The following is a 27,431-nucleotide window of genomic DNA, read 5'->3' on the forward strand; positions in this document are numbered from 1 at the left end:
CGATCTCCCAGGGTTGTGAATATCAAATGAAACAGTCCATGTATAGTTGTTAGAACAGGACCCAGTTTATAGTAAGCATTAATAAATGTTAGTTACAATTTTAACCCTGGTATAGCAGAGTGGGGATAATAAGATAAGGTATAGTTTTTATTGGTGAGAAATTGATATTGCAGTTAGAGAAACCACATGGAAATATTTTTGGTGCCTTATTCTCTTCGCCTCCCACAAATTTTAGAGGCATTCTGTTTTGGGGATAAAGATCTTTTGCTTCCCATCATCAAAATTTCACAGAATTTTAGAAATAGAAGGAACCTCTGTAATATGGTCTAAATTTATTATTCTAGTAGTATTTCCTCTGTCTTCCCTTATGCTGAATAACCAGACTACTTCCCCAATCTGGGGAATAAGAAAGGGGTGGAGTCAGCTGTTTTTCTGCTTCTTTCCTTCAAGCTACAATCTTCAAAGTCATTTCAAGCATCGCTTTCTCTGAGGTCTTTTCTCCCGGCTCTCCTCCTTTGAACTCCTATAGCTTTGTACCTCTCTTACAGACTTGGCAAGCTTTGCCTTTGTTAGATGTATTTCCCTATGTGATATGTCTCGCCTTTCAAAACTATTGTGTGACCTTGTTTTCTTCAAAAGCAGTGGCCTTAATTGTCATGTCTTAAAACCAATCAAACAAAAACCTGATGTTACACATTTACCAATGAGGGTGGTGCCTAGCTTTGCCTCTCATACCAACGTTATCAAGTGTGCCTTATGGGTTTTGAATATCAAAGAGCCTGTGTTCAAAACTAAGCTCTAATTATAGTAACTTAAACCAGTTTTCTTATCTTTCTGAGCCTCAGTTTCCTATCTATAAATGAGAATAATATTTTGGAAAGGATTAACTGAGATGCTACATAAACAGCTTCCCATGAGACCTGTCACATTAATAAGGGTTAATCTCTAGAAAGGTTTCCTTGACCCTTCTTGAGTCCTATTCATTCTACCTCCTAAATATTTCTCAACTTTAATCATTTGGTCATCCCTACCATCATTTCTTACTTTAACTATTTATTGTAAGTCTTCTCCTGGGTGCCTTTCTATTCACTCTCGCTCCTTTGGTCCATTCTCCCCACTGAAGCCCAAATAATCTTTCTAGATGTATATCTGTCACACTTACCATCCCCAACCTTTGCCTAACATCCCTCCATCCACAAGGCTTGATAGCTTATTTAAAAAAAAATATTTTTTAGTTATAATTGGACACAATACCTTTTTAAAATTTATTTATATTTATTTATATGTGGTGCTGAGGTTCAACCCAGGGCTTCACACGCGGTAGGCAATCGCTTTATTGCAGAGCCACCACCCCAGCCCTTGACATAGCATTTAGAATACAGACTTGATTTCTTACTATGGCCTACAAGTCCCTCCCTAACCAGCCTTTGCGGCCCGGTCCTGGCCTTGCCAGCTTACCCTCATATCTTATGCTATTTGCTCTCACCACTGAAGTCCTACTGGACCTCTTATTAGTCTCATTCTCATTATTTTCCCTTCCCTTGCCCCAGCCTCAGACGTGTTTTCCCCTCTGTTTTCAACACTCTTCCCTCTATTCTTTGCCTGACTGCCCCTCTTAGACATCATTCCGCTAGCATAAGAGTTGCAGTTTGAAATTTGTGTGGTTGATTCAAGTCAGTCTCCTCCCAGATTGCACACTGTAGCAGAGAGCCTGGAACTAGCACCCAACGAGGTGACAGTGAATATCTGAGGCATGAATGTTAGTCTTCCCACTGAATCATAGAGAAGCAGGTTGTATTGCAGGTCTAATTGTAGAACTCTGATGTTCTGAGTTCCAACTGGACACAATGTTATGGTGGGATCCAAACGGTATTGGAACAAAAGTGTCCTTATTGTGATGTTATGAGAGCCAAATCAAAGGTGGGTTTTAATTTTACTTTTATTTTTTTAGCAGAGTGTAAGATGAAGGCAATGAAGAATTTACAGAACCCAAGCTCAATTTAACTTAGAGACACTATTACAGGGCTGGGAGTATAGATCAGTTGTAGAATGCCTGCTTAGCATGTGCAAATGCCTGCTTAGCATGTGCAAAGTCCCCATCACCAAAAACAAAACAAAGAAGACTTAATTACAAGCTTTTTAGATTAAAGACATCCTTCTGTTCCTGAGAAATATTTATCTGTTCATTGTTTTAGCCTTTCATTTGAACACACCACTGTCTAAAGATATTTTCATTATCTTGTTTCAGTGTTCATCATATCAGAGATAGGAACTAGAAGGAAGGGAAAGAAGAGAGTCTAACATTGTGTAGTACTTGTTCTAGACAGCAGATCAGGCAGTTTAGAATATTATGTAAAAAGGAGCAGAGAACTTCATCTGATATGTTCTTACCCTTTTCAGCTTTCGGATAAAGAGAGTTAACAAGAGCCAGAAGAGGGTCGCAGCCACACAGGTACATGTCAAAGTGATCAGCTCCAGATTAGACTTGTCTGAGGTTCCTAGAGAGAGAAAAATTACCAAGATGATGCTAAAAAGATGAACTGAAACTAAGTTTTTTTGCGCCTTTGTTAAAAGGCCAGTGCCCCTAAGTGGTTTATCCTGGTGAACACAGTCCGCTGGTGCAGAATGAGCCTCAGAGACTGAGACTTATGTTCTGAGTGAGGCAGGGTACACAGTATTACCATAATGAACTCATACATGAAAGACTTTCCGGAAATTCTGCTGTTGAGTTTGCAAACTCTGTAATCCCAGAGATAGCTAATTAAAAATCAGAGGAAAAATTAAAAATGGGGAAAAATTAAGGCAGAAACAAAAGCCCATTAAAGTGCTAAATCTGGAATATGTTAAATCTCCCTGATGGGTTTTAGAGGAAATTCTAAAGAAAAAGGAAAAAAAATGACATAAAAGAGTTCCTTTGGGACTCACAAAATTCTTCAAAGTAGATTTAAAAAATAAAAATAAAACTCAAGGACTGTCACAATTGCCTGCTTGGTCCTTTTGGAGAAGCCAGTCCAAACCACCCACAGTCCTGCTCCCTGCAGCTGGGGCTCTATTTCAAACCTCATCAGTAGTTGGCTTGCATGGGCTAAGGTGAGAGGAGGTGATTGCTGTATCCTTCCCAGTCACCTCATTTCCCAAGATTATAGAGATCAAGAGCTGAGCACAAATCCTTCAAGACTGAAAATAAAAAAATGCATAGTCTTTAAGCAATGCCTCCAGTATTTGTTAAGGAACGAATCCCTGGTGGGCCACAGTTGTGGTTCCCTATGTATTGACTCTGGTGGACAATTTTCCAGGAATTCTAAAATAATGCCATTATCCTCCAACTCATTAAAATGAGACAGGTTATATTATGGTAGGCCAAGAACAAGTGAAACTTTTTCTTCTTAGAAATGATGATGTGAATGATGATACTTTTATATGCCAAGCACTCACAACCACCCTGTGAACTGTGAAGTAAGTGGTAGTAATCTCAATTTCATAAATGCTTCATCTTGTAGGTCCCAACTTCAGTTCAACAAAGATGTATTAAATCTTGCTAAAGCAAAGATAGGTGCCATAGGAAATAGGGAAAATGAGTAAGGGAGAGTTGCCACTGCCAAGAAGCCCATTCAGTCCTAACCAGGAGACTTAAGGCAAATACAGAGAAATTTGATTTTTAAAAGCTTCAGAGATTCTAAATGTAATGTTTTCCAGAAGAAGTGGTATTTGAAAAGGATTATGATGTACAGAGATTAAGGCAGGTATTATGGTTTGGATAGGAGGTGTCTCCCAAAAGCTCACATATGAGACAATACAAGAGGATTGGAGGAAAAATGATTGGGCTATAGCCTTAACCTAATCAGTGAATTAATCCCTGATGTGATTAACTGAGTGGTAACTGGAGGTAGGTGGGGTTGTGGCTGGAGGAAGTGGCTCACTGTGGGGGTGTGGCTGTGGGGTGTATTTTTTGTATCTGGAGCTTGGAGTCTCTGCTCCTTGATCACCATGATATGAGTTCCCTCCACCACATTCTCCCACCATGATATTCTACCTCACCTCGAGCCCCAAGGAATGGAGTCAGCCTTCTGTGGACTAAGAACTCTGAAGCCATGAGCCCCTAAACAAACCTTTTCTCCTCTGTAACTGTTTTGGTCAGATCTTTTAGTTACATCAGTGAAAAAGCTAACTAAAACACCAGGGGAAGGCAGGATAGGAAATAGGAATGGTGTAAGACCCAGACCTGGGAGATGATAGGGCAGTATGATACAGGTCACAGAAAAGGACCAAAGCATAGAGAACTATGTATTGCATGATGGTTAAAACTAAATGTTGCAGACATTTGGAGTCATTGGAGTTTTTTTTTTTTTTTATCCTGAATCATAGCAAACACACGTTAGAATCCTGCAGATAACAAAACGATAATATTGAGTAGAATGGGCATGCATCCATTTGCCAGCACATCAGTCCCACAAACTAGATTATTCCTATGTTATGAGTGAGGAAATTGAAACAGTGAGATTAAGCCATTTCCCCAAAGTCACACAGCCTGAAAGTAGTGGGGTTGTGATTTTAACCTAGGTTATCTGACTCTGCATGTTTAACCGCCATGCCTCCAAGAGCATGCCACTTCCTCCTCCTTTCTTATCTTTTTGGCCTTTACAAGTGCATATTAATCACTTCCTATAGGCCTCATTCTCCGCCACAAAGTGTCTTTTAGTATAGAGGGGAAATTGGCATTTTCTTTCCATGCAGTCCCTCACAGACTCCTTCCCATTCTGTTTCCACAGCTTTTGAATTTGTCATCTCCTCTCCTCCCCATTGTCACCGTCTAAAAGTAAGGCCTTAACAGTTCTCATCTGGACCACTGTGGTAGTCTCCCACCTAGCCTTAACTGTCTGCTGTGTCTTCTCCACCTCTGCAGCCAGAGTGGTAATCCCATAACACAAATTCAGTCTGGTTACTCCTCTGCCTTAGTTTCAGCATTTGCTCTCCGTCATCACCAAGATAGAAATCCAAATCCTGAACTGGAGGTCTGGCTCAGTGGCAGACTTCTTGCCCAGCATGCGTGAGAAGTACCTCAATTAAAAACAAAGACAAAATCAAAAACAAAACTTGAAATGCTTAGGTTATTTATGTTCAATGTTGGCTATCTCTTTAGTTTCACCTCCTGCTGCCCTCCCACTTGCTCCAAAATACTTACCACTTTTTAAATGCACTAGCTTGCCAGGCACAGTGGCACAAGCCTATAATCTCAGGGGCTCAAGAGGCTGAGGCAGGAGGATTGCAAGTTCAAAGCCAGCCTCAGCAACTTAGCAAGGTCCTCAAGCAATTTATCGAGACCCTGTCTCAAAATAAAAAGGGGGCTCAGTGGGCTGGGACTGTAGCTCAGTGGCAGAGAGCTTGCCTAGCATGCATGAGGCGCTGGGTTTGATCCTCAGCAGCACATAAAAATAAACAAATAAAGGCATTCTATCTATCTACAACTACAAAAAAAAAAATTTAAAAAGGGCTGGGGGTGGTGCTCAGTGACTAAAAGCCCCTGGGTTCAATCCCCAGTACCTAAATAAATAAATACATAGTACACTAGCTCTTCTGGATCTCCATACATTTTCTTCCAAGCTTTCCAGCTGAGGCCATGTCTTATTCATCTTATTCATACAACTCCTCAGGTGAATGGATAAATTATTATTTTGCTTTTTTTGTCTCCAAAGAGTTTCATGAGGCTTTCGTGAGTTCAAGGTCAAATCCCTGGTCTGCCGGGCATGGTGGTACACATCTATAATCCTAGCAGCTCTGGATACTGAGAGCAGAAGGATTGCAAGTTCAAAACCAGCCTCAGCAATTTAGCAAGGCTCTAAGCAACTTAGTGAGACCCTGTCTCAAAACAGAAAAAAAAAGGACTGAGGATGTGGCTCAGCTGTTAAGTTCCCCTGAGTTCAATCCCTTGTACCAAAAACTACAACAAAACAACAACAATAAATCCCTGTTCCCACATATTAATTTAGTAAGTATGTGGACCACCACTTATGTCCCAGATTTATTCCAGGAAGTGGTATATAATGGTAAGAGAGAGGGTGTGGTTGGTGTTCAGATCTGAACTGATGAGCATGTTCAGAGTTCTCAGTGAAACAACAGAATGTAGGATCATGGTTTTCTTTTTGCTGCTGTATCCCATTTTTGGAAGAGTGCCTGGCAAATAGGAGACAGCCTGAAAATAGTGTCAAGTGAACTCATGAATTTGGCTTCATTTGTCTTTTTGTCAACTTGTGGTTAAGTTTCCCTGAACCTCATGAGATTGAGAACAACTTCCTTATAGAGGTTTCAAAGTAAGATAAGCTTTTCTCTCACTGTGCGTCCTGATGGTGGGAATATTGTAAACTCAGGAGTGTGGATTTCTTCTACAGTGTAAGGCCTAATGCTGCATTGCTATATGGACACACACATCCACACACATGTGTGCACACACCCTTGCTTATGCTGCAAATAATAAGTTTATGGAATTTGATTTGGATCTTCTCAGGGCATGGCACAGTGGCTTTGGCTGTCACAAATGCTGATAGCATCTTGAGACATGGCACTGTCTTCATAGAACCTCTGCAGATGCTTCCCGCCTGGAATGTGCTGTGAGAGGCCCCCTCTGGTTGTGGGAACTTTCCCACTGCATTCTATGGGGCAGGAAGCTGACCCCCAAAGTCTGATTCCACAGTCCTTACTCAAGCAAAATTCCTCTCAGAAGGACTTGACTATATTTGTGTACAAACACAGTTAAGGAATCAGCTCTTTGAAATTATCTTCAAGATGAACATGTATTAGGCAAGAAAGACCTACTTATATTGATAATATTCAGTACTACTTCATAAAAATATAAATAAAACAAAGAATTTTACAGTCTATGATGTAGCATCTGTGCTGTATCCCCTTTGATAGCTGTATCTCTATCCATTTGAAATGCCACCAGCAGGATATCCTATGCTCACAGGCTGATTTAAATAATAAGCCCTTAGGTGTTTTCTCTGCAGTCAGATGTCCATATATATATACTGGCCTGACTACATCCAGCTTCACTTACCAATGACAGCTTATGAGCTTAGTGCATGAAATAGCCCAGCTGTGCATGGCAGGGGAAAGGAGGCCAGCGGAAATGTGGGTGGGATTTGATAATAATTAGAAGCCTGTGCTGGGTCTCAGGGACATCACTCCCATGTGATGTGTGTCAAAGGCCAGCTTCAAGACACAGTACAGGACTATTTTTATTTGGGATACTTAGAAGAATATAACTAATTTGAAGAGTATATGGTAATTGTGCCTTTTATTACAGATTGCTGATGTTATTGTACAGTGTTCCATGTAAGTCGTCCTCTCAGGCTTCATGTCATTCCTTCAGAAATAGGAAGGGCAGGTTCCATGCAGGGTTTTTGAATTCTGAAGTGTGCTGTGTCTTGTGTAGGGTCTCTGCAGCTGCGCAGTGGCCTGAGCCTTTCTGATGGTGATGGAGGCTTCTTGTACACATGGCCTGAGTTATGTGGTCTGGCAGCAGCATACAGCCCTGGCACTGTGTGGCACCCAACTGCTAGAGTCCCAGACAATAGAGCCAGTGGGCTCCAGATGATTTCCCAAGAAGCAAACCACCCGGGTACCTTGGCCCCCAGCACCTGCCTTGACTTAGGGACTAAGTACACATTTCATCAAGAATGGGCAAGAAGCCATCATGTGACCCTTGGAGTAGCCAATTTGTAGATCAAGGACTCTGCAGCCATTTCCAGATTCATAAAAAGCAGGGATAACAGCCCCTACCTGGTAGGCTTCCTCTGTTCCTTTTTTTCCCCCTTTATCACTTTTAAGTCCACCAGGGCAAGATTTATTTTTTCCAACCATCCAAACATACAGCGTGTATCACAATTTTTTATTTTCCCCTAAAACTAATTAGATTTGACCCAAGTATCCATCATTTTCTGCAGACTGCTGAGCTACCACCTTCCTGCGAAATTTGCATGACAACACAGGGTAGTTTAGTTTTATTCTCTGGCTCTATTGTTATTTTACTTTGAGGTTTTTTAGGAACCTGTTAATGCTGATTTGGAATCCATCTTAGGACAGATGTGTGGAAATACTGTATTCAGATTAAATTTGAAGTACATTTTCAAGAGTAATTTAGGTAAATATGTTTAAAATTGCTATTTATGACATTAGTTTTTAATACCACAAACCAAATCCCTCAGCCAAACAGGAATTGTGTGGTTTGGAACACCACTTGGGTGATTTACTGGCTAAGTTCAGAAGAGTAAAATACAGAAAGTTGTATTGAAATGGGATCCGTACATCATATTAATAAATAATAATGTTAGCTAATAACTTATAACCTTTTTTATCATAGGATATATACTATATTAACTATGTTAATCCTTAAAACAATCCTCTAAGGGTTAGTAAGCTTCTTTAGCTTCTTCTTCTTCTTTTTTTTTGGTGTGGGGGGGGGGGTACAGGGGATCAAACTCAGTACCATTTCCTAGCCCTGATATTGACGAATCATTAAACCTTTTTGTGCCTAGATTCTTACTTTCAGAGAACTGTATTTTCTTGTAGGATTGCAAAAAATTAAGTAATGTGTACACACTTGCTTAAAACAGTGCATTGCATATTTAATAAGCATAAGGTATAATTACTAGGACCAGTCCTTCACCTGGCCAACCCCAAGTTTGCTAACTAAGCCTAACGCTCAATTCTGTGATGCCCTGTGCAGTTTTACACCATCCTAGTTTCCACAGGAGGAATTGAAGTGGATTTTTTTAAAATTATTTTGCCTTAAGAACTGCCTACAAAGATCTCAAATCACCCTAACTAAATTCTGTCACCATTTTTGAATTCATAACCAAGGCCAGCCTTATGTTAGAGTTGAAGTAAAAAGTCCTGTGTATCCCTGCCCCAAGTCCTCCTATGTGGAATTAGTTCATCTATTTGAGCACTTTTCTCTCCTTGGGAATTCCTTTGAAATTATAACACCCATGAGAGAAACAACATTAGTCCCCAACATGGTCATGTGGATTAGTTTATTACATCCTTCCTCAGTGCCAGGATAACCAGGGGAGAGAATAGGGGGCAGGATTCAGGGAGAGGGGAATGAAGGTAGGGACCAAAAAAGGGCCAAAGATGAACTGAAAGCTGACCAAAGGTGATAAAATTGTAGTGGCTACAGACCCAAGACAATTTGATTTTGAGCTTTTTCTATTCTTGATCTTGGAATTTTATTAGAGCACATAGTATATAACTCCTCTAGTCCTTTCTCAAATGTTAATATGCAATTATTGTGGCATGAACTTTGCAAATCACACCTATATGCTGTGCCAGGTATTTAGAATGCAAGATCCCAAGGAAGTCTTTTTGTGTTTTCTGTCATTTTTGAACCCATTAATCATTTTCAAAAAACTTTTTTTTTGTTCTTTAAGTTGTTTTTCTCCTAATTATAAATGCTGTTGAAATATAGTAAGGCTTAAATTTGCTATAAGAAAGTTTTTGTGTATATTCATTGCAATAATAATGAAAATGTGTTACACTTTCATTGTAACAGTCTCATAGAATTCTGTGGGCTGTTGAGTGCTATGTTAATTTCAGAAATGGTTTTGGTTGTGAACAGTTCTGTTGTTGGTCTTAATATTGGACTTCCCTTTTGAAAACTCCACTTGTGCTTAGGCTAGGTCCAAACCAAACAAGACCTGTGATTATTTAAAGAAGCTACTTTGACTCCACCGTCCATTCATCCTTTTCAGATGCAAAAATAACACATTGTTTTATCTATGAGTATAGGAATCCTTTTTCAAAGGAAATAAAAAGAGCAGACAGTTTCCTTCCTGGCTAATTCCTGAACCTCTTTCAATCTGTTAAACATAGCCACAGACACAACTTGTATGCCTGGTTTCGTTTCCTAAACTCAATTTGACAAGATAGGTCAGTCTGAAGGGTCCATGTGCATCTAACAGGAAATCAAGTCTAAATCTAGGTAATGTTTTACAGTCACCAGGGTGATATGAGTAATGATTTAGAGTAAGAATCCAATTTCATTTGTAAAATTACTGAGCAGATAATTATAGTCAACTGTTTTGAAACCACATCCCATGATGAACCTAAATTTTTTCAAGGAGCCTAAAGTACTTCTATTCAAGGTGCTGCACCTGACTCATACAGTCAGGATTTCCTAAGATCCACGTAGTATCAACTTCCAAAAATTCTTCCTGTTCCAAACTATATCCTTATATGGATCTGAAACCTGTGTCCTGGAAACTTTACTACCATTTCCTTTCCTTGGTTCTAGTTATTTTTCTTGATGTGTCAAATAATGAGTTAAATGCCTGTGTCAGAAAGCTCTGTAAGTATTTGAAGAAAACAGACATGTTGTTCCCATGTTATCTCTTTTCTAGGTTAAATATCCTAAAAAAAGTTTTTTTGCATTATTCAGAAATTATCTTATTCATATAAATGGCTCCATTTATTTATGTTTCCTTTATAAATGAACCTAAGTGTTTTCATGATTGCAGATCAGGTCATCTGTTTTCTCAGCTAACCATAATTTTTAAGCAAAGAGGTTGGATACAGATATTGTTCTGAAAGCAGGAGAAAACATTACAAACAAGAGCTCAGAGGATAAGGCCACATTCTATGCCACATAACAGAGAAGAGGTTGGGAGACGGAAGTATCAGTTTCATACAAAATGCAATGGACTAGCCAGTAGGGACTAGCTAGGATTATTTAGGCTTTGTTATTGTCAAGAGGGATATCCAAAGTTGTTGCATAACTTGCTGTCATCTCAATTTCAACCTCTTCGACCTTACCATTCTAGAGGACACAGTATTAAGTCATACTTCATATCCTTCTTAGTCTCTATGAAAGCCTTTAGCCCTTCCTAGTGGCATTGTGTAGTATGTTTTTATACCATTTGGTGTTTCTTCTTTGTTCTTGGGAGAGCTCAAAATGTTTGTTGACATGGTTCATGTGCACCTTGACCTTACTTTAACTGGGTTTTCAGAGTATACCAAGGTTAGGGAGGCTCACACTTCCATATTCTACATAGTTCTGAGCAGATAAGTAAGTTGTTGAGTTAACAGATTATTGAATGTGGCTTCTCTCTGTTGCCCTAAACCAGTATGTTGATGTATTTCCTTTTTCTGACATAAAATAGTGGTTTTCTAAATAGAGTAAATCCAACAAATGTTTATTGAGTACTCTAGAATAAAAAAAAATGAATAATAAATAGTGGCAAGCTTTGCCTTCAAGGAACCTATCAAGTGCTATGGGAGCACAGAGGGAAAAAATGATGGTGAAGTAGGAGGTCAATTGAGAATATACCAGAGCAAGTGTGGATCTCTAAGAATGAGTAGTGGGATTGTCCAGGGGCAGAACAATTGGGGAGGTTGTTCAGACGACAGGAAAAAGATGGGGAAAGGCAGAGAGGCCATGAGGAGTCTGAGTGTGTTTAGGGACTCCCAGATGTTTAGGGAGTGTTGGAGGTGGGTGGGGAAGAGTGAGAGATGAGGCTGGAGAAGGAGCCAAGAGAGGGCTGTGTGTACCTGGAGGAGGGCATTGGGCAGTTGGGAGCCACTGTGAGATCCCAGGCTTGAAGGTAGCTTGTTGAAAAGGACCACTCTGTATTGGGGGCTGGACTGTTGGAAGTTGAGAGAAGTAGGAAGGTGGATTGGGAGGTGAGAGATGAAGTCAAGAGATGATAGGGGTCAGAACATCTATAATGGCAGCCAACATGTACAGTTTCAGTGAAAACTCTCTCTGCTTTCCTCAAGAGGCTTCTACAGTCTTTTAGAAATTCTCAGTGATGTAGTATTCTTTATGTTGTCTGACTTTTCAGAAAAGCATAATGTTAGAGGAGAAAGGAATCAGTGTAAGGAAATAAGAAGCACTTAGAGAAGAAACCAAAACAACAGAATAACTGAAAGATGGCAAATGCTTAATTTTATAAGACCTTGCTGACAACTTCCTTCTCAGAATAAGAAGAGTGGGGAAAGGTAGAAACATCCTGAGGTTAATACCAACATGGACTTAAGTTTCAGCCTCACCATATATTTGTGATTTGGGGCAGTTTGCCTTCTGTGAGTCTCCATCTTCCCATCCATAGGTTGAGAATAACACTGTGCACTTCTTTGGATTTTGTAAGATTTAATAGGGTTAAGTACTGCCATCCCGGTATCCAAAACAGTTTTATCCCCGGGCTTCTCAAATTCCTTAAATGAAATGGTGTGTAGTATTAACATAGAACCTACACACATTCTCCTGTATACTTTAAATCATCACTAGATGACTTATAATGCCTAATACAATGTAAATGCTCTGTATAATAGTTGTTATACTATATTGTTTATGGAATAATGTCAAGAAAAAATGTTCATGTTCAGGACAGATGCAGGTTTTTTTTTTTTTTTGTTGTTGTTCTGAATATTTTTTTATACCAGTTGGTTGAATCTGGGAATTCATGGCCTGTGAATCTGGAGGGCTCACTGTACTGTTTGTTGTCTGGCACAATACCTGCACACACAGATATTAAATAAATATGGTTCCTGCTGAACACTGGGCATGGGTATGGAATACAAGGAAATGTCAGACAGTTCCTGCCTTTATAAGCTTACAATTCAGTAGGAAGAGAAGCATTGATCAAGGCTGAAATAATAATCAAATATAAATAAGTACTGTGAATGCCTAGAACCATGATGTGGGAGAGCAGAGAAGAGAATGAGGATGTGACTCTGCTATTCATCCTGAAGGACAGGTAGAAAGTATTGAAAGTGGCCTTGGAGGATAAGAAGAATTTGGCTGGAATTGGAATGGAGCCTGGACAGAAGACATTCTAGGCTGTGTGATGAACATGAAGAACAAAGGCCACACTTGGCATCTATGGTGAAGCAGGCTCACTGTGGCCACAGTGCTGGCTCTAATCCAGTCTGGGGGTCTCCTTAGTGGCACTGATCTGGCCTTGAACAATGAAAGAATAACCTTATGGCAAAAGGAGGAGTAGTGGTCTTGCTTGATGGGTAGATCTAATAAAGCACAGTTTTTTTTTGTTTTTGTTTTTTTTTTTTTTAATAAAGCACAGTTTTAAGTGAAGTGGTTTCCGAAAACCAGATCAGCAGAAAAGGGGAGGCCTATTAACTTGCATAAACAACTCTGCTTCGTGCCGGAGCTTCTCCCAAGTCATTAGCTGTCCAGTCATTGCTGACCCTTTTTCCCTGGAAGAGAAGCTGGGAAGACAGAAATAGCAAGGCAGGGCTGCCATGTGGTAGGTTAAATCCAGTCCAAGAAAAAAGTCTAGTTCCATTTCAGGTCTGGGATTGCCTGACTGTGATTTAGGTTAGTCATTTCCTATCCCTTTGGAGGTTGATAGTAACTGTTCTGTGTATCTGATGGGGTTCTTGTGAAGACATGGGGAAAAATAGCATTTGATCTGATAATAGGGGGCCTTCCTGCTCTCTGCTCTCCATGGCCTGAGGTAACCACTCCTAAGGTCACATTGGAAGTCCTTCTTAAAAGATAGGAGCAACCATTTGAAGAAGGAAGTATTCAAGCGAGATGCACATTTCCTCTGTGTGTGAGCAGAACAGTTGAAAAAAATGTTTTGAATCATTTGGGAGGCAAGTAGGGACATTATTGGAAGTCTTTGGGGGAATGCTACCCTCTCACTTTTCCTGAAAATATAAATTTGTGGTACTTCAGTTTTAGGAGACTCTAAAACATCTCCTAGAAAAGAATGGAGAGTGTGAATTCTCAGAGTTATGTTCGCTAAGCATTGTTAACATTTCCAGGGTAAAAGAACTGAAGTTCATTGCTTTCTTCTTAATCCCTCTTCCAGAAGTACCTGCATATTCTGAAGTACACTAGTGAGCATTTGGAAACAGGCTTCTGAGCAAGTTCCATCTTTTCATATCAGACCTCAAAATGCCATTGATATTTACATCTGAGAGGTACCAATTTGATATTTTATGATGCTGTAAATTTTATGTTTTTGGATGATTCTAAGCATTGGAGAATTGAAACTGAGGTCTAAGTTGTTTTCTAAATGGAAGCCAGATGGCCAAAGCAAGGGCAAAATTTGGCCTTTTTGTGTTTTGCCACTCAACAAACTTTCTGAGGCCCAGAAAAAGGAAGCACTGGAATATTTTTCTTAAATGTGGTCTGTTTATTATGTATTGCTTCTCCCTGATAATATTTTGTGCCTATTCATGTTAAAAACCAGCTTAGGAAAACATTGGGGCAAGAAGCACATGTCTAATTTCTGGGAATCTGAAAAGGAAAAAAAAAAAAGAGCAGTTTGAAGAGTGTGGGTTCCTCTCTCCCTCCCTCCCTTCTTGGGTTCTTTCTCACAGGTGTGGGCCACTCAGGCCATTCTCTGTGGGTCATTGTAACCATGCTGTCAGCAGTGGGAGTTCTTTTCTTCCAGGAACTACTTCCCCTACTGGGATGGTTTAGATTGTATGTGCTTAGCCTGGCCATCTTGGGCTTTGCCTTGTGCCTCACCAGACAGAAACAGACAGTACCTTCCCGGAGGGGCAGGAGGCAGGAGAAGGAGATCAGGGAAGGAACAGATTGCGCCAGGCAGCAGGGGACTGGGAGGTGGGAAGTTAAACAAACAGGGAAATAGGTGTCTGAACAGTGTCTTGTTGCTTTCCTATGCACTGTTTACCTTGCACGGTGAGGTATGCTGAGCTTTCCGTGGCACCCTTCTGGTTGGTGGCTTTGCACTGATAGACACCTTCATCCTCCTCTGTGACTCTTTCAATAAACAGTGTGCTGTTTCCCGGTCCTAAAATAAGTCCTGAGGAGTGAGAGATGTTTAGATTAGTGGACCTGAATGACAAACAAAACAACTTTTTCAACTCAAGTGTCTTCCTATCCATTTGAGTTTGGAGGAGGAAATCTGAGCTCTGATTAACCAGTGGCAGCCCTGCTTATTTGTTCTCCTGCTGTCCAGGCTTTCTGCTAGCACTTTCCTCACCAAGGAAAGTTGTGATCCCAGCTATGGAGATGTGGATGTCCCACGGGGTAGGCAGAAGTGAGGGGGAGCTGCCATTCCCTACTTTAAAGATGTAGGTATCAAAAATAGCATATTTAATACTAACAACTACATTCACTCCCAGCATGGGGCTTTTTCTAAGCCCCATGCAATTCAACATACCTTGACATTCATAACACCCTGCAAAGTGGTATTGTCTTTTTCACACATGATGAAACTGAGATTCCCTAAGGTCAAGTAACTTGTCCAATATCATGCATTTAATTGAAAGCACATTTGTGGCCTATGGGTCAAAGGAAATCATGTTTCATTTGTCATGTAGCCTGGTGAGGTTGCATAGCATAGTGGCAAAGAGTTTGGGCTGGGTTTGAATCCATGCCTTACCACTATAGCCTTTTTCACTTCAGGCAAGTTACTTAACCTTCCTAAAGTTTTAGTTTCCTCAACCTTAAGGTAAAAATGAAAGCAGTTTCTTCTTAATAAATGTAAAAATGAATGGCACAACATGTCATATGGTAAAAGCAAGTATTAAGTACCACAGAGCACGGTGTGATGGAAGGAATACTAGGAATGCACAGGCACCTGAAAGGCTTCAAGACACAGAAAATATACAGAAAGTATTTGATGAATGAGTATGAGTAAATGTAGCACAACATATACAATCAAATGCAAGGGCTGAGAAAGGGAGGGAGATCAAAAAGAATGGAAGTAATTAGGAAAGGCTGCATGGAGGAGGTGGACCTTGGGCCGAGGTGAAGGAAGAAAAGAAGGCCTGAGAAAAGGCATGATGTTGAAATGAATATGCACTGAGGGCATGTTCTTGATTAGTAATAAAATGGGTTTGACCAGAGTATAGGCTATATTTTGTTAACTAGTTTCTATTTGATTACAAAAGATAGACTCAAAGTATAAATTTTGAGAAATGTTTAAAAGCATAAAAATGTAAAAGAAAATTAAAAAGTAAAAAGATCAAGCGGCTATAATTTTACCTCCTCTCAGATGTTGTTCCTTTAGTATTTTTAAGTGCACTTCTTTTGTTCATTCTTAAAACAAATATTTTTGAGCTCCTACTATGAACTAGACCTATAATAAACAGGCAAATAAAAATTCTTGCCTACAAAGGGCTTAAATTCTAGTTTTGGAGAATTACAAATAAATAATGTAATTTCAGGTAGCAACAAAGTATATGAAGAAAATAAACCAAATAAAGAGGATCATGGGATAAGAAGGGTGAGGAGGCTATTTCATTTTATTTATTTATTTTTAGTTATGGGGATGGAACCCAGGATATCATGCATGCTAAACACATACTCTACCACTGAGCTCCAACCTGAGCTGCAGGGAAGGCTATTTTATATTGGGTGTTCAGAGAAGACTCTCGAAGAAGGTGATGTTTGAGTAGAGACCTGCAAGATAGGAAGGAACGAGCCATCCGAAAAGTTGGAAAATGTTTTTTTAGGCACAGGGAGCAGCAAATTTATAGTCCCTGAGGCAGGATAGAGTTTGTTTGCGAAATGTGAAAAAGACCACTGTAGCTAGCACAAAGTAAGGCAGCAGAAGAGATGAAAAACTAGGATGGGGGATGTAGCTCACATGCAGATCACTTGCCTAGCATGTGCAAGGCCTGGTTTCCACCTCTGAAGAGGGGGAAAAATAAAGAAGAGATGAAAACAAGAACTAGGCAGAGCCCAGATCCTTCATGACCCTGTAGGCCATGGTAAAGACTTAGGATTTCATTCTAAGTGCAGTGAAAAGCCACTGGAAGCATGTAAGTCTGTATGGGGATGAGATGGAAAATATGATGGCTATTGAATTTGTCCAGTAAAAGACATGATAGATGAGTGGCATTAATTACATGTATGTATAATTTTCGTAATTTTAAATAACAGTACAATTAACATCCTTAGGTATAAGGTTTTTGTTGTTGTTTTTGTTGTTGCTATTTCTAATTATTTCCTTAGGATACAGAATTGTAGGTCAAAAACATAATGCACATAATCAAATTGTCTTCCAAAAAGATTATACAAGTCAGCACTTCTACCAGCATTGGGTAAGAGACTGTTTTATCATTCTGCCAATATTGAGCAGTATTATATGAAAAAATAAAAAACACAAAACTTAGCTGATTTGATATGTAAAAATGATTTTGTAAAAATTTGCATTCTCCGAATATTCTCTCAAATGTATGTTAACCATTTCTATTTCCAAAGCACCTACTTTGAGTAGTGACTGGAAAAGGTGAGTTTTAAGGAGAGCTTTGAAATCTTGGTTGGGGAGTCCTTTTGATTCTCGGTTAAAAGAAGAAGGAGTCAAGAAGGGACTGACATAATGGAAGGGAAATGACATAATGGAAGTGATGTTTAGGGAAGTTTAGTCTAGAAGGAGAATGCAGGATGGATTGGAATGAGGAAAGAGTGGCATCTGGAAGTCTGGTTCACCAGTTGTAATTCACTCAGGGAATGATGAGGCCCCAACGTGGATGTTGGGAAATGAAGTGGAGAGGAAGAAATGGAAATAGACACTTGGTAGAAACAACCTGCAGGAACAGATTCTTTATTGGATACAGGAATAAAAAGAGGTGAATCCAAGATGTTTTGAATGTTTTTAAGCCCAGATAATAGGAAAAAATGAGAGCTCTTCACTATAGCTCTGGCTAAGTCATTGACATTCTTTGGAGCTGTTTTCCCCATCTATAAAATGAGAACAATACCTGCTCTGCCTATTTCATGGCATTATTATGAGGATCATTTGAAATAGTTTAAGTGAAAAATTTGAAGCTTTGAAAAGTGTAGGGTATTGTGTAAGTGGCAATAATAGAAAATAAAAGTATGGCTTGAGAATACATGATGGGGGTCATTGGGCATTTATGATAGCAGCTATCTTGCTACCTACCATCATCTCCTTTGCAGGAGATCTGAAACATCAGTCCTTTTCTCTTGCTCAAATCCAAATTTAAAGCTAACAACATGAAAATAAAGTCAAAGGATTTGGATTTTACCCAAGTAGATTTGTAATTATGGAAGGTGATAAGGCAGTAATGGGATGCTAATGAGCTAATATTGTGTCTGGCACAGATTCCTCTTTGCATCACATTGAGGAGAGGAGCTAGGGTGGGAGGATGTTCAGAATCGAGAGCAAAGCTTTTCCTTCTGATTTGCCTTCACATTATGCTCTTAACTAATGGCACAAAAACACTGATGCGTCACCATCATGTGGGCCACCTAGAACTCTACCTCGTCAGGCCCTTCCTCACTCCCTACTCTTTTTAATTCTCTTTCACACCAATGAACAATAACTATTCTTATTATCTTCTGCCCACACATAATTTCACAGTTGTTTCTAATTTCTATATTGCCTTAACCTATTGATCCTTGCTTTGAATGAAATAATCCTTATGATAGAGGCTCTGTTCCATTGAAGAGTGAATTTTTTTAATAAGGATTCTATTTATGACTTAATTTTAATTCTTGTGTAGTAATTACTTTCAAAACTTAAAAGGTATAGAGATATTGCAACCCATGCACCCATCATTAAGACTATCAGATGTCAACATTTTCCATATTTTATTTAGACCCCTTACTTCCCTCACATAAAATAAAATTTATACTTTTTTTTTTTTTTTTTGGTGGTGCTGGGGATTGAACCCAGGGCCCTGTACATGCTAGGCAAATACTCTACTAACTGAGCTATATCCCCAGCCCAAATTTATACTTTTATCTTTTCCTTTACCTTCTTTCCAGAAGGTATCATTGTATTGAAATTGGTACATATCATTCTCATGCATGTTTTTATACTTTTCATGAATAGTATTTATGTACAATATATAATACTATTTTGTGTTTAAAAATTCTAAATGGATGCATACAGTATGCATCCTTTTTCAACTTGTGTTTTTCTATTCATCAGTGTTTTAATTTTTATCCTTGTTGATACATGTAGATAGAGTTCATTTTTTAAAATTAATATGTAATATTCCATTGTATAAAAAGGCCACAGGTTTTAAAAATCCACTCCTTTCCTGTGGGATAGTTGTAGATTGTATTTTATTTTTTTACAAAGAAGGCTGCAATGAACATCTCACACAGTATTGTGTACGTTGTGCTGGTTCATAGGGCATACCCATTTTCAATTATTACCAATTGTCTTTCAAAATGAATCAGTTTATATCTGAACCACCAATAAGCAAGAGCTTGCCATTCCCCGTATACTTATCAATACTTGGTATTATACTTTTTAAGTAATGGCAAAATGATGAGCGAGAAATGGTATGTTTCTGTGGTTTTAATGTACATTTCCTTGATTACTGGTTAGGTGGAACATTTTATTTTTTTTTTAGAGAGAGAGAGAGAGACAGAGAGAGAGAGGGAGTTTTTTAATATTTATTTTTTAGTTTTCGGCGGACACAACATCTTTGTTTGTATGTGGTGCCGAGGATTGAACCCGGGCCGCACGCATGCCAGGCAAGTGCGCTACCGCTTGAGCCACATCCCCAGCCCCTCTTCTTTTCCTATGGAGTTTTGGTACCAGCTTCATCAGATACCACATCTCCATATACTAGTGGTTTTGTTTCTAGGTTCCCTATTTGTTCAATGACCTGTTTATCTATACCTGTACCACATAGTTTATGATTACTTGATAATACATATTGATATCTGGTATAGTCTGATGTATTTTTCAAAATGGGCTGATTTTTCTTGGCTCTTTATTTTTTAATATTTCAGGTTTACCTTATCAAATTCTATAAAAAGCAGTGTTGGGATGTTGTTTGAAATTGTACTGAATTTATTAATAATTTGGGGAAAATTGTCACATTTACTTGTAGGTTGAAGCATGTGACATTGCCAGTATTTTGACCCCCCAAAATGGCAATATGGTTCCACCCAATAACAAATATTCCTATCTAGGAATAGCAAGGATTTTGAGTTATTTAGGTCTTTTATGTCATTTAATAGTTTAATGATTTTTTAAGTTACATTTTTTTGAGATATGTTGTAAGTTTTGTTGTTATGCAGAATGGTATTGGGTTCTTTGAGGGATTGCTCTGTCTGAATTTTCTTTTTTAGTTGGGTGTGAGTCATTAGAAGTAACAGGTAGAACTCACTTATAAACATGATCTTTACTTTGTCTTGCTGAGGTGGTGAATTGTATGCCTGGCTGCTTCTAGAGAGTTTGCTTAAGTCATTTCCATGTGCTTGTTTATGTATTTCCATGGCTTCAGAGGGTGAATACAGATTTCTTCAACCACTAAAATCATAATAATTCCTGTGCAAACTCAGTATTTATTTCTCTTTACTCTAAGAAGCTGTATCTGATTGGATCAGCAGGGCATAGAGCAAGACTTGCAAATGTAGATGCCTTCAGGGATCAGCTATATAACATAAATGAGTTGGGAATGAAATAATGGGTCTGTGGGGATGGGAGGGGTTGCCTATGGAGCATAGAGGGCCTATCTTCCATCTGAAAGTGGAAACCTCATCTTAGCTCCTGCCAGATGGGAATTTGAGTCTAGGCATGTCTTCTGATTTTTAAAGAGAAGACAAAAATATGAATTTTTTTTATGTTAAAGCTCATGATTTTTAAATGAAATATTAACCAAATTCACTTATTTAAATTTACTGAGTCAATAAAATATTGATGCCAGATAGATTAGATACAACTTTGATTTAGAGAATGTACATAGGGACAAGCTTTTATATTTTTGTTAAGGACCTTCATCATCTGGCCTCTGCCTGTCTTCCAAGCCTCAGTGCCTATTATCTCTCTAAATGGATCCTTGATATGATCATGTTGATCAATTTGCAGTTCATGATAAGCCTCAGTGACTTTATATCCTGTTAAGGGTCAAGTTACTTGTCCTTTAATATTTAAGGTTTAGCTACTTTGGAAAGCATCTTTTGGTTTTCTTGGACCCCTTTTCTGTTACTCTTATATTACTTTGTATATGCCCCTACTCTGGCACTTATCATTTTATAATCAAATTGCTGACTTTCTTATCTGCCTGCTCCACAGTGTACTCTTGGAGAAGCCTTCTTATGTAATCTTCAGTGTCTAGCTAACCTTCATTAACTAAGGAAACAACCAAATGAATCCAGACAGTAGAAAATCAAGTATAGGGGTTGGAGGATGAGAGTAAGTTTTGTGATCTTTGCTTAAAATTATGAAGCTATGCTAGGCATTGAGTCTTATGCCTTAAGTAGGAGTATTTACTGATGACCCGCAGTGTTTCTGTTTTCTTAGAATTTGTCAAATTGTATGTCAGTTAATTTTGACATCTTAAGGTTCAAAATGCCCCCAGTTCCTAGAGCTTAGAAATGCAACCTCTGGTGATTTCACAGGTTTCATTAGCCTCAAAGAGATAATACTTTACAGAGGGTTGTTTTTCTTGAATACCAATAAGGTATTCTGATGAGAAGACTCAGTGTAAGTACTTAACTGACATATTGTGTTAGTTGCTAGTGGTATTGTGGATCAATTTGTGAACACATTGGACTACACATTTATCCATGGGTTGTGGTCTAAATTTTTAATATGTGCAACTCTTTTAGTATTTTCAAGGGACTTTGTAAATAATTTATTTTTTCTTAGTATACTTTAAGGTGAAAGTCATTGACAATAAAATCTTGACTATCAACCACATCTATAAATTGTAAAACACACAGAGAGAGGTGTGTGTGCATATACTTCTGACTCAATAAATTCTTATGGTATGTTCAGATTTGCCATACCATATCTATAAGGATGGATTTGTCTATACTGCAAAATATAACCACTCACCTACAGTGGCTTTTTTGTGCATGATATTTAAAATTGTACTGACTTTATTAATAGTATTTCTAATGACTATTATAAGACAGAGAAATACTTATGCAATGCAAAGAGGTTAAAATCAAGAAAATATATTTTCTAAATAGCTAAGTAAATTTTAGGAATACATACCATTAAAACAATGTGTATTGGTGTCAAAGGACTTCCAAGGTATATTTAATGATACAAGCAAGTCACATAGTATCCTCTTAAATTCAGATTTCATCTCAAGAGATGCTGGCTTTCCCATAGAATGACACTGCCACTCAGTATAATTTATTATTTTATTTTAATCTTCATCCTAGTAATTATTGTATGATTGTATACTATATGCTTATAATTTTGTTTAAGTTTATTGCTTGTATTTTTATGAGAATGTAAATTCAAGGTTCCTGCATTGTTCCAGCACTTAGTTTATGCCTGTTATGTGATTTTGCTAAAAGATGGTGTGTATCTTAGATAGCATATGAATTTTCTTTCTTTAGCCATGCAATCTTCAGTATAAGGTGGAATTTGTAGATTGGAGATTGAGCCCCCTTCTACTCTAAGAGCCCAGTCAGTGCTCTTAGTTTTGGGGTTAGTGTCTTTAGACAAATTAGAAGTCCCTGGGATAACTCCTGAGAGAGTACACCTCCCCACCTGCAGATCCCTGTATCTCTTTATTTCTCTTCTCTATTTTCTTTGTCCCCCATTTTTCCCCCTCTACTGTTGACCTCTGAAGCATTGACTGCTCTTCAGACCAGATGAGCTGCTGACAATGGCTGTGCTCAAAGTATGGTCCCATGTGTTCTAAGAGGTCATAGAAAGAATTGAAGGAAGAAGTCAATTCACTGTCAAAAAGAAGCAGCTTTGGGGGTTGAGGGTGTTGGTGATAGATCATGGGCTTAGCATGTATAAGACCCTGAGTTCCAACCCTACTAGCACTGCAAAGAAAGGAGGGGAAAAAAAGAGAGAGAATATAGGATTTCCATTTTGGGTTATGAAATAGTTCTGAAACTACATTACATAGTAACGGTTGTACATCATTGTGAATGTACATAGTGTCATTGAATTGTACACTTTAAAATGGTAAAATTTATGTTATATGTATTTTGCCACAATTAGGAAGAAAAAAAAAGGAAAGTCTTTCTAAAATGATGACCATGCTGGGTGTGGTGGTGTACACCTGTAATCCTGGTGACTTCAGTGGCTGAGGAAGGAAGATTGCAAATTTGAGGTTAGCCTCAGCAACTTAGTGAGGACCTAAGCAACTTAGTGAGACCCTGTCTGAAAATTAAATTTTTAAAAAAGGTATGGAGATGTGCTATTGGTAAAGGACCCTGGGTTAAATCCCCAGTATCATATAAATAAATACTAAATAAAATAAAAATTAAAATAAAATGATGTCCACATTGGCAAAGTTCCTTCCTATTTCTTACATTCTGAATTTTCATTTGCAAATTGAAGAGAACTTAATACCTACCTCCAACCAAACTAAAACAACTAGCTCATATGCATATGTTTGTGTTGTCCAAAATGTGATCCCTCAGGTCGTACTTACTGTGGCCAGCAGCTTTCAGAAGGCTTTTATGGGCTGAATAGGAATGAGGATGTTGTGCTGTGAAATGCAGCCAGGAAATTTACTTTGGATAAAGCATTAGGGTATGGTATGATATATGATGCTGCGTATGTATGTACATCTATATGTGTGAGACCTATATAAGCTGAAACTTGTCAACAAAAAATGTATTTGGGAGCCAAGATTGATTCTATATAAATGGCTTCTATTGATTTCCAATTCAAAATGGGACTTTACTTATGGGTTACTTTACTTTTCTAGATGTAAACTATTGAACTCTACAGCTGTACTTTTCAGTTTCATTGAACTAGCCAAATATTAAGATGTAATTGCAGAATTGTGGGAATTATATAAAGTAACATTTTTGTTTTTTTGTCATGTTGTGACTGGTTAAAGTCAGGGTTCCTCTTTTGACTGAGGTCAGGGTTGTAGCTCTGAACTTCGGCAATGCCAACAGATTTTATTTTCTGTGCAGTTACCCAGCTCCACTCTTTTATTGCCACTCCTTTCTCTTTACCATCTAAAAGGAAGTTTATTCTTGGAAAAGAACCAAGCCTTGATTCTGCACTGGTCCAGCGTGTTCTTCATATTTTATTGTTGTCAGAAGTACAAATAAAATTTAAGAATGTGTTTTGAGGTCTTAGCCTAAGAAAAGAGCTGTTTCACTTTTCACTATTGAAACTTGGGCTGCTTCTTGGTCTGGATAGAGATCCCTCTGACTTTGATGTCACGTATTGAAGAGAAAGGACTAGTAAGAATAGCAGCTTAGCCAGTCCCACCAGCCTTAGTGGAGATGGTAAGATCCACAGGCCACCTTCACATGCATTGCCCTATGCATACCTGGGAATCCTGAACATCCTTCTTTTCTGCTATAATAGTTCTTCATTCATTGTGCATCATAGAGTAGATTGCATGAGAAAAAAAAAGGTGCTTACTACTCAAGGTTTACAAATGATAATTGAACTTTCTAAATTGCATTATTACTATGAAATCAAGCAAAACTATCAATTCTTAATAGCCGGGAGGTGAAGATGGTCAGTTTTATCATCCCTGGGCATTATTAACATTCTCATTAGTATCCTCATCTCTCTCTCCTTTCCTTAAGATATTTCCTAGATCTGTTCAAATCACTTTACCACCCAGAGATGATTCTGTTCTCTCTTTATGTGTGATAATGAGTATGGTGCTTACAAATACAGATAAATGGTGTCAGAGATAGGGTGGTGACAGGAAAAATGTCCCTTTCAGGTCAGTAGATAAATACTTAGTCCTGGTAACCAGGAAAATTCCATTTAAGGTATATTAATCACTGGGTTAGAGTGGTCCTCTCCTGCTCCAGCCTCAGTCTATTGAAGACACAGTTTATTCTTTCTCAATTCTGTTCCAATACTAGTGCTTTTACCTTCAAAGTCTAAAAATGTTTCACTCTTATAGAAATTTAAATAAGAGTTCGATGACAATTTTTGGTACAGGCAGGCTTTACCATAAAGATCTCAGGTCAGTATTTCCTTATATTCTCTTATGTATTTTTGAAAGAGGGAGAGTTTGTTACTTCAGCATTTTAATGAATTTCAGAAACTCCATTTTCTCTGCACAATCATATGTGAGATCATTTGTACTTGTATCAGTGTAAACCTACATAGGACTGCTGCGTTTTGTGAGCTTTGCAAGCATATCCTTATCCTTACTCCTTAAAGTGCCACTACAAAGTGGGTTGCCACCAGCCCCTCTCTTGGGGCACGCACTCAGCCATGTCACTTGTTAGGACCTCAGTGAAAAAATCTGGGAAGGATGTGAGGTAGAAAGATGACTTTTGATTATTTTAAAGGAGCTGCCAGTCCCTCAAGCAGGTGACTGGAGAGATAGTAAAAAGACTCAGGGTCTCAGTTTCTTTAAGGTGACTTCATATCATTGTCCCAAGTCTGAGTGCAAACCTTAACCATTTCTAGCCCAATAGAAATTTTTTTCTTTTTCTTTTTTTAAGAGTAGGGTGTATTTATTTATTTGTTGGTGCTGGAGATGGAACTCAGGGCCTTGTGCATGCTACGCAAGTGCTGTACTACTGAGCTTCATACCCAGCAGAAATGAATGCTTCCTAAAGGAGCTCTGGGGTGTGGTAACCCTTGGGAACCAAACCAAACTCAGACCTGTCAGATAGAATTGATCTCCAAGGTGGGACCTGTGTGGTTCTTTCTGGATATTGGTTCCTTTACACTGCTGCATTTTCTCTCCGATTGCTGCCTTGTATTACACTCACACTAGCTTTTATTTCCCCCGTCAAGGTAAATATGTCTCCTATCACCTTCATCTGTCAACATTTTTGTACCCTATTAGTCCCTCCTAATGGTTCCTAGTAGCTCCTTTACCCAGTTCTAGTTTGGAGACTCTTGCTTTTATTACCTGTCCCAAATTCTCTTTTATTTCTTATCTTTCCTCTATTCTATATATTTAACTAAGAATTAGTAAGAACATATTGTATGCTCAGTATTAAGCTAGCAAAATTAAAATACAAAGGTGTTTTGTTTTTGATTATCTAATGTAGTAAAGATTTTTTAAATTAAATTTATTTTTAAATTGGTACATAGAAAATTGTACATATTGAAAATTACACATTTTCCATGTGGCATTTTGATACATGTATACATTGTGTAATGTTTAAATAAAGTTAAACAAGTCTGTCTCCTCAAACATCATTTCTTGAATGAATTTTTTTTTTTGTGGTTGTGGAGATTGAACCCCAGAACTTTGTTTGTGCTAGGCAAATACTTTACCATGGAGCTACATTCCCACCCTCCAAACATTTATCATTTCTTCATGATGAAAACTTTCTATATATTTTCTTCTAGCTTTTTGAAGTGTGGTTCCATTATTATTTTCTGTAGTTAATCTATTGTGCAGCAAGCACACCAGAATTTTTTTGCTACTAACTGTAATTTAGTACCTGTTGATCAACCTGTCCTCATCTCTCATATTAAAGATATTTTAATCCTGTGATTAAGTCATAGTACTTGTCCCCTTTATTCATCTTACTCCATTTTTTTAAAAAACTGTTTGACATGATGATAATAAATAAGTCAGGACACACATGGTTGTTGCTTAAAGAAGCTGTATTTCATTGAAATGTATACATAAGTTAATTGTTTTGGATCTTTTTGTTACCCAAGTTTTTCACTGCTATATTTCTAGAGCCTAGCATGTGCCAGACATGAAGAAGCACCTTATAAATATTTATTGAATCAGTAAATAGATGAGTGTTGGGCTGATATGAAATGAATTCTAGACTTTTTAAAACTTAAAAGTAACATTTGGCTTCAAAATTGTTAAATCTGTACATGTGATGTCTGTTTTAAAAAATACTTTATTTTTTCAAATATGCTCTAGGGTGTTTAAAAATATTCTTTAAATAAACTACTGTCTTCCAGAGAATTCCATGTTTATGAGTAAGTAATGAGGAGATATTCATTGTTTTTAGGTCCTTTAAAACTAGTCCTCTTGTGATTAGTGTGAATTAATGCTTAGTTCCACATGCTCAGTGTTCAGAGTGAAACTCTTGACTTCAGAGTCAAACTCTCTGGATTGAATGTGGTGCCTTGCCCATTAATCCTGTCCTGAGCTAGTATTTCCTTCTTTAAGCTTTCTCAACCTTGAGTCTACAAAACAGGTGTAATCGTTCAGCACTTCTTATTAAATTAATATCAGTAAAATACTTAGAGCAGTGCTGGCAACTTAATTGGTGCTTGGTAAGAAAATTGATCTGTGGAATGCATTTAACAACAATACCTTCCTCATGGGATAGTTATGAAAAATAGTTTCATTATTTTTTTGATACTGGGGATTGAAGCCAGGGGTACTTTAACACTGAAGTATATCCCCAACCCGTTAACTTTTTTTTTTCTTGCTAAGTTTCTGAGGCTTGCCTCAAACTTGTGATTCTCCTGCCTTAACCTTCTGAGTTGCTGGGATTACAGGTATGTGGCCTCATTCCTGGCATAATTGTGAAAATTAAATGAGAGATTTCTAGCACACATACATAGTGCCTTGATGCCTAGTGAATGCTTCATAAATTTTTATGATTATTTCTT

At 38.1% G+C, this 27,431-nt stretch overlaps 1 protein-coding gene across 1 annotated transcript in view; it reads right to left on the reverse strand.

Moving 5' to 3' along the window:
* The window catches only part of Flt1 (fms related receptor tyrosine kinase 1), a 175,427-nt gene that overhangs the window by 40,028 nt on the left and 107,968 nt on the right, over positions 1–27,431 (reverse strand). Inside the window, exons 15-16 of the mRNA XM_046454099.1 lie at positions 14,658–14,789; positions 2,392–2,498 (exon numbers count right to left, since the gene is read on the reverse strand). Coding sequence (XP_046310055.1) covers positions 2,392–2,498; positions 14,658–14,789 — 239 coding nt within the window. The remainder of the gene's footprint in view (positions 1–2,391; positions 2,499–14,657; positions 14,790–27,431) is intronic.

The sequence above is a fragment of the Marmota monax genome, unplaced genomic scaffold (assembly GCF_021218885.2).
Source record: "Marmota monax isolate L192 unplaced genomic scaffold, Marmota_monax_Labrador192_F-V1.1 WCK01_AAM20220418_F8-fsc00011, whole genome shotgun sequence".
NCBI lineage: Eukaryota > Metazoa > Chordata > Mammalia > Rodentia > Sciuridae > Marmota > Marmota monax.